This window comes from Tachysurus fulvidraco, chromosome 12, assembly GCF_022655615.1.
Source record: "Tachysurus fulvidraco isolate hzauxx_2018 chromosome 12, HZAU_PFXX_2.0, whole genome shotgun sequence".
Classification (NCBI taxonomy): Eukaryota; Metazoa; Chordata; class Actinopteri; order Siluriformes; family Bagridae; genus Tachysurus; species Tachysurus fulvidraco.
Window position 1 is genome coordinate 21,224,029 of NC_062529.1, and position 15,000 is coordinate 21,239,028.

General features: G+C 43.5%; 1 protein-coding gene across 5 annotated transcripts in view; it reads left to right on the plus strand.

The window, feature by feature from the left end:
- ehbp1 (EH domain binding protein 1) overlaps positions 1 to 15,000 on the plus strand; it is a 155,709-nt gene that overhangs the window by 69,537 nt on the left and 71,172 nt on the right. For all 5 annotated transcript variants that reach the window (XM_047821214.1, XM_047821213.1, XM_047821212.1 and 2 more), the window contains 3 exons: positions 4,668 to 4,846; positions 6,806 to 6,854; positions 12,476 to 13,093. In XM_047821214.1, the coding sequence (XP_047677170.1) occupies positions 4,668 to 4,846; positions 6,806 to 6,854; positions 12,476 to 13,093 (846 nt within the window). The remainder of the gene's footprint in view (positions 1 to 4,667; positions 4,847 to 6,805; positions 6,855 to 12,475; positions 13,094 to 15,000) is intronic.

Genomic DNA, 15,000 nt, shown 5'->3' on the forward strand with positions numbered 1-15,000 from the left:
ATGGCCCAGTCCTGATGCCCACCTGCCCGTTGTAGGAGCGTTCAGTGGTGTACAGGTGTCAGAGTGTTCGACTACACGGCTTCGTATGCAGCAAGCTGTGATGCTCTGTGTGTTCTGACTCCTTTCTATCATTCACTTTTTAATCAATCTGTGCTACAGTTATTCTTCTGTAAGATCAGTCCAGGCAGGATAAACTTCACACACACACACACACACACACACACACACACACACACACACACCCCCGGTGCACAATCTCAGTTCAGGTTCATTAAATAATGATGCCTTTGGGGTTCACAACCTCATAGGAGCAAAGATTCGAGCAAGGCACGAGGAAGTAGTAATGTCAAATATCTGGTGCAGATTAACTTACAGCGCACAGACGTTTCACGAGTACATTCACATGTCAAAACACGGCGTCTCCGTCGTGTCACGAAAGGCTCCGTCGTTCACAAATCCTCACAAAAACAAAGTAATTGAGAAGTCTTCCTGAGGCGCTGGTATGGGGGGGTTGTTTGTAGGTGCCCAGATGCCGCCGACGCTCAAACTTCTGTCGTTTCTTAATTGCTTTAATAGCACCTGGCCTGGAACGGCGGATAATTACAGCCATGGAATTAAACATGTGCCTTCAACAACATGGCTTAAAGTACTAGAAGGGCCTCAGGTAGCTGGTTCAGGAGGGTGTGTGTGTGTGTGTGTGTGTGTGTGTGTGTGTGTATGGTTAAAGAATGCTTTTATTAATTTATTAATTACTCTCAGATCGAGTGTACCGGTTGTGTCTCTCCTCCAAGAGTCTCAGAACAGAATATATTTCAATTAATTAAACTCCGTGAGGAAATATAGAGAAAAAAAATTCTAATTCATAGCTGAGTGTTTTGTTCTTTGTGTGTGAGTGTGAGTGAGTGTGTGTTGGTCTTAAAATGGTAATGCTCTTTGTGAAGAGCAGAAAGGAAAAGTCAAGCGAAATACCTTAGTCTCAACACACACACACACACACACACACACACACACACACACACACGCATTCAACTTACTGCTTTTATTAAAGAAAATAATTTCATAGAGTAAACAGAATACGAATGCTGTATTTGTGTCCTAATCACTATCCACTGAGACGTTTTATAAATCAGCATTATATGGCTAGAGAATACCCATAATTCACCATACTACCTGTAGACAATGTCTGATCTGTATTGTGCGTAGATTAGATTTTGCTCTAACTAGTTAAAAATGCTCTAACATCAAACAAAGAGGGAAAGATTTAGTGTCGATTTTGAAATGCTGGAATTCTCAAATACCCCTTTTCCACCGGAAAGAACTGGGTGCTGGTTCAGAGTTAGCGCTGGTGCTGGTTCAAAGTTGGTTCCACTGGCGAACCTTCTAAGACCCGGTTTGCCTTTCCATCAGTTAGAGAGCATCACAGAGCCGAGTCTGACGTCACTGTATACGTGTCACGTGTCCAAGCAACGTTAGCTCAGCAGCGGCAAACACAAACACATCAACAATGGCGGATGTTGCTTTACTGTTAATGCTCATGGCTTTGTGAACCTACATTGGCTTCCAAACGCGGCGAATAAAACGTGTACGTGCAGCTCCGTGTAATCTGTATAAACGGAGGTTGTAATGGAGAAAGTACATAACATTATTTTATCATTAACACAGAAAAACGTTAGCCTTAGCATGTAGCTACCTACAATCATGTGTGCTGATAATGTATCATATTGCGGTAAAGTAAAAGCGTATTAAACATTAGTATACTTAAGGTACATTATCAAATGCGCTAACAGTAGCCCCGCCCACAGCCCCACCCACAGCCCCTGACACAAGCAGTTCTTAAGTCTAGACCAGCAACGTTTTGGTGCTACTTAAGAACCACGTTTCCTGGTTCAGAGCCGGTGCTTTGGGTGTCGAAACAGAAAGAACTGGTTCTAAATTAGGCTCCGAACCTGCACTCAAACTGCCTCGGTGGGAAAGGGGCAAAAGTCTTCATGATGAACCAGAATTCGTCGAGCAGAAGTGTGTGGTGTTTGTATACAGTGAACACGAGTCCATTTCTGCTTTCTGAACATTAAAATGTTCTCTTTATCGGTGTAAAGATCAGTGTCGGGTTTAGACGTGAACATAATCATCTGACACACACACACATGCGCACGCACACACATGCACACACACACACACACACACACACACACACACACAAATAACATATACTTCCTCGTCCTTTATATAAAACCATTCAGTCAGTTACAGCTATAGCTACATGCAGTACTACAGAAGTGGCTGAATGAAATCAGGCTGTAATCAGATAGCAGCTTTTAAAATGTCTTCAATGCTTCTGTTCGACCTAATAGACACATGTAAATCATAACGAGAGACCAACAGCAGGGAGTGTGTAGGAGTGAATGAGGTGTGTGTCTGTGAGTGTTTGTGTCTCAGTGTCTGTGTTTCTGTGTACGCGAGTCTCTGTGTGTGTGTCTCTGTGCGCGAGTGTGTCTCTGTGCGCGAGTGTGTCTCTGTGCGCACGTGAGTCGGTCTCTGTGCACGCGTGAGTCTCTCTGTGTGTGTGTGTGTGTGTGTGTGTGTGTGTGCGTGTGAGTCTGTCTCTGTGCATGAATGAGTCTGTCTCTCTGTGTGTGTGCATGTTAGTCTGTCTCTGTGTGTGTGTGTTTGCACAGGAGTCTGTCTCTGTCTGTGTGTGTGTGTGTGTGTGTGTGTGTGTGTGTGTGTGTGTGTGTGTGTGTGTGTGTGTGTGTGTGTGTGTGTGCGTGTGAGTCTGTCTCTGTGTGTGTGCATGTTAGTCTGTCTCTGTGTGTGTGTGTTTGCACAGGAGTCTGTCTCTGTCTGTGTGTGTGTGTGTGTGTGTGTGTGTGTGTGTGTGTGTGTGTGTGTGTGTGTGTGTGTGTGTGTGTGTGTGTGTGTGTGTGTGTGTGTGTGTGTGCACGTGAGTCAGTCTCTGTGTGTGTGTGCACGTGAGTCTGTCTCTGTGTGTGTGTGTGTGTGTGTGTGTGTGCATGTGAGTCTGTCTCTGTGTGTGTGTGTGTGTGCATGTGAGTCAGTCTCTGTGTGTGTGTGTGTGCATGTGAGTCAGTCTCTGTGTGTGTGCACGTGCGAGTCTCTGTGCGTGTGTGCGTGTGAGTCTTCACTTGTGAGTGTGTGTGTGTATTAATTCCTGCAGTAGCACATCCTGTCCAAAGGGGGGTGTTCTTCATCTGCTGTACACATTCAGAGCATTTAATCTGTTGTCTATCATCTGTGTTAGGAGCCCAGCAGTCTCTCAGTCTCTCTCTCTCTCTCTCACACACACACACACACACACACACACACACACACACACACACACACACACACACACGTGTGCATTTACAAATAAGGCTTTTATCAGGGAGTGTTGTCTGGGTCTCTGTGTTAGATTTATACTTAGACTCTGAACCACATTCACACGAGTTTTGTCTCTGACTTGCACAAATTCACTTTCACTTCTTCCCGTGTGTTTTGGTGTGTAATTTTCTGTCCGTGCAGGATCCGTGACGCCACTTTTTGACTGTCTAACGGGATTATGTCAGAGCGAGGCCGCTCTCGCCGAGCTCTCTGATTTGGGATTTTGCAGGATTTTGCCAATCTTGTTTTACAGAAGATTCCCGTCCTCTCTATCGACCTGATAAGACTTCAGACACAGCAGCCTTAATTAATAATGTGTATAAGTTAGACGTGGTCACACACTGTGTTTATTACAGACAGCACAGGTTGTGTGGTTGTGTGCATCTCTATTTGAGAGGGCAAGTTGAGCTTATAGAGCTAATTGCGGTGTGATGGACCAGATGGTATGGTTAAGATACTGAGGGTGGTGGTGGTGGTGTGTTGGTTTTGTCTAAATGATAAACATGACGTTTCTATTAACATTGTGACAGTCAGGTATAGGGCTGGGCGATACGGCTGAAAATTGTATCACGATATCAGTGCTTCATATCGGTTGATATCGATAATTATTGATATTTTTTATTACCCATTTGAAATAAGGACCAGGAGAAAAATATATTACATTTAAACATTTTTATTTTAAACTTAACCTTCCTCTGATCAGAATCCCCTCAGTTATTAGTTATTACTAATAATTATAATGTAAACATGAGTCTAAAGTCACAATGAATACTTAACTATTATCTCTTAACATTTAAGGTGCAAAATGACAGAAAATGTAAGAAATGCTTAATAAAGTGTAATAAAATAGCACAAAGTGTTAAATATATACAGAGAAACCTGAGAGTTTAGTGCAGGTTTAGTGCGAGGAAGTTCACTAGCTGCTCACCTTCTGCTGAATAAAGTGTTATAAAATATGTGCAGTGTTTTGTAAACAGAAATAAAACTGAGGTAGACTGAGATACATCTGTAATATAAAACACAACCTGATACACAACAGTAACGTTGTTTGAAATATAAAACCTGCAGGAATATGAAAAAGTAGTTGACTTCCGAACGTTTTATCGAACGTATATTTTTTACCGATATCGATCACGTGTCTATCACGATACATATCGTTATCGTTTTATTGCCCAGCCCTAATCAGGTATATGATAAATCTTAGTAATAAACTCTTCTTAATTGAAACCCAAGGAAGCGAGTTGTTGTTGTTTTAGTTTTTAAATGAATGTGTGTGTTTGTGTGTGCAGGACAGCCCAGTGCCCAGTCCAGTGTTGGGAGGAAGGCCAAATGCCAGTCATTCACTGCTTGTCTGGTGCCGAGAGGTGACCAAGAACTACCGCGGAGTTAAGATCACCAACTTCACCACATCATGGAGGAACGGGCTCGCCTTCTGTGCCCTGCTGCACCATTTCAGACCAGATCTCATGTAAGAGAAACACACACACACACACACACACACACACACACAGACACACACTTGATAGGTCCACTGTCACCATTTTCAAAGAGCTGATGTGTCTATATCAGTCTTTCTTGAGACACACACTCGTCTCACTGACGAGAAACTGGCTCGGAACCGATTCTGTCGAATTTTTATGACACTTATCGTAACCAGCAGATGAGCTTTGTTCCGTCACGACCGAAGGTCACATCGCTTGTTTACGCTGGTCCAGGAACCACACAAAGTTTATTCAGTCCCCCAAAAGTTTTACAGTGGTCATTTTAAAGGTGCATACACACATACACACACACGCACGCACGCATACACACACACACACACACACACACACGCACGCGCGTATACACACACGCACACACACAGACATGCGCGCACACGCATACACACAGACATGCGCGCATACACACACACATGCATACACACACACACGCATACACACACATGCATACACACACAGACATGCACGCATACACACACGCATACACACACATACACACACACACGCGCATACATGCATGCACACACATACGCGCACGCACACATGCGCACGCACACACACATGCATACACGCACACATGCGCACACACACACATACACACACACACACGCACGCATACATGCATGCACACACATGCGCGCACGCACACACAGACACGCACACACAGACACGCATACGCGCATATGCACACACACGCATACACACACACACACACACACACACACACACACACACACACACACACACACACACACCTGTTCAGGATCCTGTCCTGTTTTGTTGCACCTTATTTACAGAGGATCCTTATTAGCTGATTGCTGTCCTGATTACACCTGCTTGTTAATTACATATGTGACCGTACAGTTCACCTGTATTACTGAGACACACACACACACACACACACACACACACACACACACACACACATTTATGGAAAGATTCCAATCACTCATCAAACTGAAAGGGATTACATTTCTCTCTTTTTCTAGCACTCACTCCTGCACACACACACACACACACACACACACACACACACACACACACACACACACACACACACACACACACACACACACACAATACAGCCCTATAAATACATGCATACACTTGTACAGCATGTCTCTATACGGTGTGTACATAAGAGTGTAATCCCTCTGTTCAATTTGTGAGTGTTGGTGAAACTGCTCTCATCAGCACGCCTCAAATCTGCATTAATTACAACATTTATACAGTACAAGCTAACTTACACACACACACACACATACACAACTGTCTGTCTTTCTCCATTTTTACATTCATAGTCATTTGTTTGAGTATTTATAATTAAATGTCAGATCATTTCGCACTGTTACTGGGGGCCCCATAGATCCACCCTCCCTAATAAAAGTACCCCGTCACATCTATGACAAATACAATTGATCACATTCACATATATTACTAGTGATGTACTGGGTTTGGTTTTGTTTGAACTAAAATGTTCTGTGATGTTCAGAGTATGTTAATAAAGTACCAACAACTCATAAACATCGCATCCCTAATAACATAAAATGTAATTCATGACAACTATAACATGAGCAGAGTGTAGGGGAGTGTTGCTGAGTGAATTGTACCTTACGTACTAATGACTGTTCTGTTCTCTCTCTCTCTCTCTCTGTCTGTCTGTCTGTCTCTCGCTCTCCCTCTCTCTTTTTCTCTCTCTCTCTTTGTCTGTCTCTGTATTTCACTTTCTCTCTCTCTCTCTTTCTCTCTCTCTCTCTCTCTCTCTTTCTCTCTCTCTTTGTCTGTCTCTCTCTCTCTCTCTCTCTCTCTCTCTCTCTCTCTCTCTCTCTCTCTCTCTCTCTGTATCTCACTTTCTCTCTCTCTCTCTGTATCTCACTTTCTCTCTCTCTCTCTCTCTGTCTCTCTCTTTCTCTCTCTCTCCCTGCTAGTGACTACAAGTCTCTAAATCCTCAAGACATTAAAGAAAACAACAAAAAGGTAAAGACCACAGCAGCTCTTACTCTTACATTAAAACACTAATGCATGTGCGTGTGTCTGTAATCCCCCTCACAGGTCACTCTCGTTTTTATTTTAAAGCCCCTTTGCTCTCACCCAGAGCTTTCTAATTGCCACTTTCAGAAGGCAGCGTGATGGAAAGTGTGTATGTTGGTCGTGGTTGTGTGACAGAGAGAGCAGAAAAATCACAGGGGAACTGTAAGATAGCATCATAATTCAAAAACATGCTGCGAATAAACTAAACATCCCTCTATTTTATGGAGAGAGAGAAGGAGAGAGGGATGATGTACATGGTGTGTCAAAACATATTCTAATCCTAGGAGCACACTCTTTGTGGATTTAAGTGTGTGTGTGTGTGTGTGTGTGGTTTGGGTCTACCTTAGCTGTAATCCAGTTACAGATATGAGAGAGGGACAGAGAGAGACAGAGACAGAGAGAAAGAGAGAGAGAGACCGAGAGAGAACCAGAAGGAAAAAAACCTTTTAGTAGTCTTGACATAAACTCACGCTATTCCTGTGTAGGCAAACATGTAAAACTAAAGAAAAGTGAAAAATACACTTTTGATTGTGATGAGGTGGGAGTTTAGTTGGGATGTTTGGGATCAGACACCGAGCATGTTTGGAATCAGACCGAGTATGATTGGGATCAGACCGAGTATGTTTGGAATCAGACCGAGCATGTTTGGGATCAGACACCGAGCATGTTTGGGATCAGACCGAGCATGTTTGGGATCAGACCGAGTATGTTTGGGATCAGACCGAGCATGTTTGGGATCAGACCGAGTATGTTTGGGATCAGACCGAGTATGTTTGGGATCAGACCGAGTATGTTTGGGATCAGACCGAGTATGTTTGGGATCAGACCGAGCATGTTTGGGATCAGACCGAGTATGTTTGGGATCAGACCGAGTAAGTTTGGAATCAGACCGAGTATGTTTGGGATCAGACCGAGTAAGTTTGGAATCAGACCGAGTATGTTTGGGATCAGACCGAGTATGTTTGGGATCAGACTGTGAAGTCGTGATTTGGCGAAGTTCAGTTGTGTTTGTACTGAGTGCTGTTGTGATCAGACAGAGCATAGTCACGAACAGGCGGAGCGTAGTCGCGATCAGCCGGAGCGTAGTCGCGATCAGGCGGAGCGTAGTCGCGATCAGGTAGAGCGTAGTCGCGATCAGCCGGAGCGTAGTCGCGAACAGGCTGAGCGTAGTCGTGATCAGGCGGAGCGTAGTCGCGATCAGACGGAGCGTAGTCGCGATCAGACGGAGCGTAGTCACGATCAGCCGGAGCGTAGTCACGATCAGCCGGAGCGTAGTCACGATCAGCCGGAGCGTAGTCACGATCAGCCGGAGCGTAGTCACGATTGGTGTCGTTATAATTAGACAGAGTTTGTTTGAGATTAGTACTGAATTACTTTTCAGTGTAATTGTTGTTTTATTTGTCATTAGACAGATGTTGAGTCACTGATTTAACAGTCACTTGTGATGGTCGCTGTGTTGTGTATTTCTTACCTTTGGCCCACACAGAGAATTAAAAATACAAAGGGAAACACACAAACACCCCCCCCCCCCACCCCAATACTGAATACCTACTCCCTGCAAAATGATTTCCTGCTCATACCTCTATCCCATCACACACACACACACACACACACATCACACACACACACAGAGTCTCCGGTTGTGTCTGTGTGACTGATAACCCCTGCGGCCTTGGTGTGGAATGAACGCTGTGTTGTTAACAATGGATGGTGGATGGAGACAGGGGCAGCAGGAGCAGGTGGTAGTTTTCAGTCTCCCTCCTCCCACCCAATTAAGCTATTAATTCCTGCTCTGAATGACAGGCTGTGTGTGTGTGTGTGTGTGTGTGTGTGTGTGTGTGTGTGTGGCATGTATGTGTGTGAGAGAGAAATAGTTAGTTAAGGATGGAGTCACAGGTTACTTCTACTGCAGCAACTGAGGTTAAGGACCTCTCTCAGTCTCACACGTAAACTCACACACTCACACACACACACACACACACACACACACACACACACACACACACACACACACACACACTCTGTCTCACAAGTATGCACACACTCTCATTTCCATTTGATACAATAACCCCCGCGGCTAAGCCATGATTGCAATAGTGTCCATTGAAATATGACAGATAAGAACAATCAATAAAGGGACGGACGAACACACACACACACACACACACACACACACACACACACACACACACACACAGAATAGCTTGGTTATTAGGATTTTATTCCCATTCATTCATTCCCTTCTGTGTTTTGTGTAATGAGAGAGTGTGAGCTAGACTAATTTCCCATGACACATGATCCTGTGTGTGTGTGTGTGTGTGTGTGTGTGTGTGTGTGTGTGTGTGTGTGTGTGTGTTGTGCACGCTTTCTTACGTTCCTGTGTAACCTTGCAGGAAGAGAGGAAAGCCTCTGGACATGTGTGTGATTGACCGTGATGGATACCTGTCAGTCATTCAACAATGTCATTCATAAACAAAGCACTCTTCTATTGTGTGTGTGTGTGTGTGTGTGTGTGTGTGTGTGTGTGTGTGTGTGTGTGTGTGTGTGTGTGTGTGTGTGTGTGTGTGTTGGGGGGGGTCAGATTTGTGTTATCAGAGAAAGTCATACACAAAACAGCAGCGTAGAGAACGATTTCAATTGTGCATTGTACTTTTCATATCTGTGTTTATAAAGACAACATAATTAACTCCTTCATTACCAGAGATTCTCCGAAAATCTCTGATCCTGGATTATTGAGCTCTTCCTCATGGAAACAGACAAAACTGGAGGTTTCTTTACGAGTACTTAGTACTGATCCTCTGTAACCACAACACCGTTATCAGTCCTATCCACTATCAGCTAGCGATCTAGCCTAGCCTGCTAGTGGATTTGTTATTATCAGTAATAAAGAGAAATGATAGAACGTTCATTAGAGTTCTGATGTTTACTATAACGGCACCGGGACGTTCACTTCTCCTCCGTCTTTGCCACTTAAATTTCAATTAGTTTCTTAACAATTTCTTATATAATTGTTAGGACACTTTATATAAGCCGTCTGTCGGTCTGCTGGTCGGCACGGCGACGTGCAGCACTCTGTCCGGTTATGGGAATTATTTTAGCTGATGACAAACTATTTGGTTATAATGTGTTATTTACTCAGCGTCCATTTCTTGTTAATAGATCGGTCGTAATAAAGCGATGTCACGCTCACTATAATGCTGTTATGTCGAATATCACAGTCTTTGTCGTGAGATATCGCTCAAATAAACATCGGTTTATTTATTAACGGCGTAATAATGTAATCAGCCGTGCGGTCGGGAGCCGATCGTTGGCGGTGACGTTTGTAATAAACAGATAAAAATGTGACGTTGGGGGACACGGTGGCTTAGTGCTTAGCACGTTCGCCTCACAACTCCAGGGTCGGGGTTCGATTCCCGCCTCTGCCTTGTGTGTGTGGAGTTTGCATGTTCTCCCCGTGCTTCGGGGGTTTCCTCCTGGTACTCCGGTTTCCTCCCCCGGTTCAAAGACATGCATGGTAGGTTGATTGGCATCTCTGTAAAATTGTCTGTAGTGTGTGTGTGTGAGTGAATGAGTGTGTGTGTGCCCTGTGATGGGTTGGCACTATTTAACGATATCTTATACTTTTTACTGTAAACCCATGTTTACAAACTGTAAAATGATTTCTGTCAAAAATCTTCATATATTTATTTATTTGTTTGTTTGTTTGTTTGTTTATAGCCCTGTGCTTGTAGAAGAAAGGGGAACGGTGTGTTGCATTGTTTTCCTCTTTTTTTTTCTTTCTTTCTTTTTTTTTCTTTTTTTTTTACTCGTTCATGATTTTTGCTTTTTTTTCCCCTTTATAAAGCAAACAGAAACCTAAACAGAAACCTGCACCTCCAGACTTTTCCTCTGGTTTACTCAGGACGTGCATCCTGATCGGGGGGAGGGGGGGGGGGTTGTAATTAATTGTAAATTGAGAAAGAGCTTAGTTTTGATTGCTCACGCAACACACACACACACACACACACACACACACACATACCATTGGAGAGAGAAGCCTGATAAACTCCGATGGGAAAGCAGTAGAGATGTGGAGACAATGGCTGTCTCTTCTCAGCAACCTGGAATTAACTGCACTGCTGATACAAGCCTTGATAAACAAGCGCGAGGACAAAAAGACAACAATTTAAAGGCACATTTCTCCTCCAAAACAGTCCAAATGAGTTTCTATTGTTTCTGCCCTTTTCACACACTCTTTCTCCATCTCTCTCTCTCTGTCTCTGTCTCTGCTTCTCTCTTTCTCTCGGTCTCCCTCTCTCTGTCTCTCTCTTTGTCTCTCTTTCTGTCTCTGTTTCTCTCTTTCTCTCGGTCTCTCTCTGTTTCTTTCTCTCTCTTTCTCTCTCTTTCTGTCTCTGTTTCTCTCTGTCTCTCCCTCGGTCTCTCTCTCTCTCTCTCTCTGTCTCTCTCTCTCTGTCTCTCTTTCTCTCTGTCTCTTTCTTTCTGTCTCTGTCACTCTCTTTCTCTCTCTCTGTCCCTGTCTCTCCCTTTCTCTCTGTCTCTCTCTCTCTCTCTCTCTCTCTCTCTCTCTCTCTCTCTCTATCAGCTGATCAGGGATTGAGAGTTTTTTAAACCTATTTGATTATCTGTCTGTATTTCACATCAGGACAAATCAGTCTAATTACACTTGATAGACACAGACAGGCCAGAATGCAGTGTTGTGTGTGTGTGTGTGAGAGAGAGAGAGAGAGAGAGAGAGAGAGAGAGAGAGAGAGATGTGTGTATATGATAAGACTGAGGGGGGATTAGTTTAGTGTTTCTTCATATCGAGCTCTTATCAGAGAGAGCCATCCTTGACATTAGCTGTCTAGGCCTCCTTCCACCTACCGATCTCTGCTTGTCTTGTTCCAAATCTAGTCATGCCCTCTGCCCTACACCCTACAACCACCTCTTCTTATACCTGTGCCCACTATTTACCCCTCAGAGCCCTATACACCGTTTAAGTCTGGACACAAAGGGCTTCAAAAAGATAAATACAGATAAACATATGCAAAAAAAAACTCTAGTTTTTACACATGAATCTTTGGAGTCTCAGCAGAGGCTGATTTTATTTGGATATAATGTAGAGAAATGACACACGGCTCCATACCGAGCATTTTCTGTGACTAAATAACGAAATCGTTTGTATTTCGGGAAACAGAATAGGTTTATTACCAGATCAGGTTTATTAGAAAAAGTGGGATTTATTTATTTACTTAAAAACACAGAAGAAACGCAGCACCTTTTATTTCATTAGTAAACACAATTTCTAACCACTCTGATTGTTATTTATTTCCAGTGACTAATGATTTAAGAGTTAAATGTTATCAGTTATTTTGTCGACTTCAGAGTTTACCCATTTGTTTGTTTGTTTGTTTGTTTGTTTGTTTTTAAGAGAAGATTAAAAAACATTTTCTGAGCCCCGTACCTGTAAAACATGCTTTTTTTTTGGCCTCTCTGCCTTCATGTCACTACACTTCACTGTATAAAACTTGTTTTAAATAGTTGACTCTAGTCTAGTTTATATATTTATGTTTTCGTGTGTGCTGCAGGCGTACGACGGCTTCGCAACTCTGGGCATCTCTCGGCTGCTGGAGCCGGCCGACATGGTGCTGCTGGCGATCCCGGATAAGCTGACCGTGATGACGTACCTGTACCAGATCCGTGCGCACTTCAGCGGTCAGGAGCTGAGTGTGTTACAGATCGAGGCCCAGGCCGGACGCAGCACCTACAAAGTGGGCGATTTCCACACCGACACGGAGAGCTCCGTGGCTCACGACACCTTTTACGCCGAGGTTCAAAACCAGACGCAAAACGTCCATCCTGATGTCAAAGGGGAGGAGCCAGAAGACACAGAGTTAACAGAAACCGCTCCGTGCACATCCTCGGCTGCGACCAACGTGAACCTCGACGCTTCAGGGGCAAAAGAGGATGCGATCGATGCCGAGAGTGAAGGAGAGAAGGAAAAAGAGAGGGACGGTGTGGCTCCGGCGGGTGGAGAGCAACCGCCGGCCTCTGTTTCACATCCACACACACTCGGGTTCAGCTACAACCAAGATCCTGACATGAAGGCGAAGAGGAGCGTGAGACCGAACGACGCGGACGGCACAAAGAAAGAGAACAGCTCGTTACAGACCAACCATACAGACGTGTCCAACAAACACACGCAGGTAAACAACTCACTCTGTCCAGCCACACTGTTTTTCCTCCTGACCCGGAGCCTTCAGTAGCTCTTCCTTTACTTCCTTTTACTGGTTTGATCAGTTGCTTCACCTTCACTTCAGCACATAATCTCACCCGGATGCTGTAGGACTGCTGCCGTAATCATTAAGACGATGGGATCACAAAAGGGGGGAACACGATTCTGTCAAACATACAAGGTTAGACCCACAGAAATCAGGTACAGGTGAAGCCACGCCCACAGCAGAACCCACAGCTGTCAAGTTTGATGTTGAAGAGGATAAAATGACAAACTACAATCGCTCAGTTTTTCGTTTAAACTTTCGCTTCTCTTTACAGGAAAGAATTCGGAAATAATCACTTGGCGTAGTTCAAGTCGGTCGAGAAATCGCAAATAGCGATAAATTACGCGATAAAATCGAACCCAGGCAAGTGTCCGTTATCTCGGAGTCGCTTTAAATCGTGTGCAAAATAATAAATAAATAATAAATCACGGACCAAATGTGCTACGTCAATCCCACGCAAGATTTTTTTGTGATTATTATTATTATTATTATTATTATTATTATTATTATTATTATAAAAAAATTGTAGAGTTTTTTGCTTTACTTCACAGAAAACTACTTAATTTGACAAGCTCAGGATTCTTCTTTTAAACTCCTAGCAGTGAAGACAAATGTGTAATGAGTTGTTTTTTGAGAATTTCTCATGCTCATGTTCCACACACGGGAACGAGAGACGGCTTCGGATGTGTGTGTGTCGTGACGACGGGTCTGCGGCCAAATCTGCTGAAAACACAAGCTTCTCTGTATATAATATGATTTCACATCACATCCTTCAGGGAACGATTATACACATATATATATTTATACACACACCCACTAGCCTTCTATTAGCTGTTTATTTCTCTCTTTACCTTCTTTCCCCTCGTATATCATTAGATCGGACTTTTTATTTAGTTTTTATTCGATCACTTGATTTTATGTCGCATCACATTGCAGTGGATTGAAAAGGTTATGAAAGGGTTAATTATCTTTTTTTTAATTAGCCTTTTTACTCTAGTTTTTGTCTATTCCTTATTTATTTGTTTTTTGTTTATTTATCAGACTAATAGTTGTGTAGTTACGTATAAATCACAGAAGAGAACAAAACTGCATTTAAAAGTGGCACACACAATCACACACACACACACAAACATACACACACACACACAATCACACACACACACACACACAAAAACATACACACACACAAACATACACACACAAGCACACACACACAAGCACACACAAGCACACAATCACACACAAGCACACAATCACACACAAACATATACACACACACAATAACATACGCACACACAAGCACACAATCACACACAAACATATACACACACACAATCACACACGCACACACAAACACACATACACACACAAGCACACAATCACACACAAACATACACACACACAATCACACACGCACACACACAATCACACATACACACACACACACACACACACACACACACACAAAAACACATACACACACACAAGCACACACAATCACACACAAACACACACGCACGAACACACACAATCACACGTGCGTGCACACAATCACACACACACACATACACACAATCACACACACACACACAGACATACAATGAATGAATTCCTACCAAATACACCCCAGTAAACACACACAGAACGGATACACATTAGTAAACATGTGCGTACACACCCCCTGTCAACCCACCTTAGCGTTTTTTTCCTTGTGGGCCTTGCAGCTGTAAGCTGTTTGTGCTATCACACCGCCTGTTCCCCCTCTGTCACTTCGTCTCATACTAAGTGTGATTGGCTTTTTGTCATCACCGGCCTGACGTGTGATTAATGCA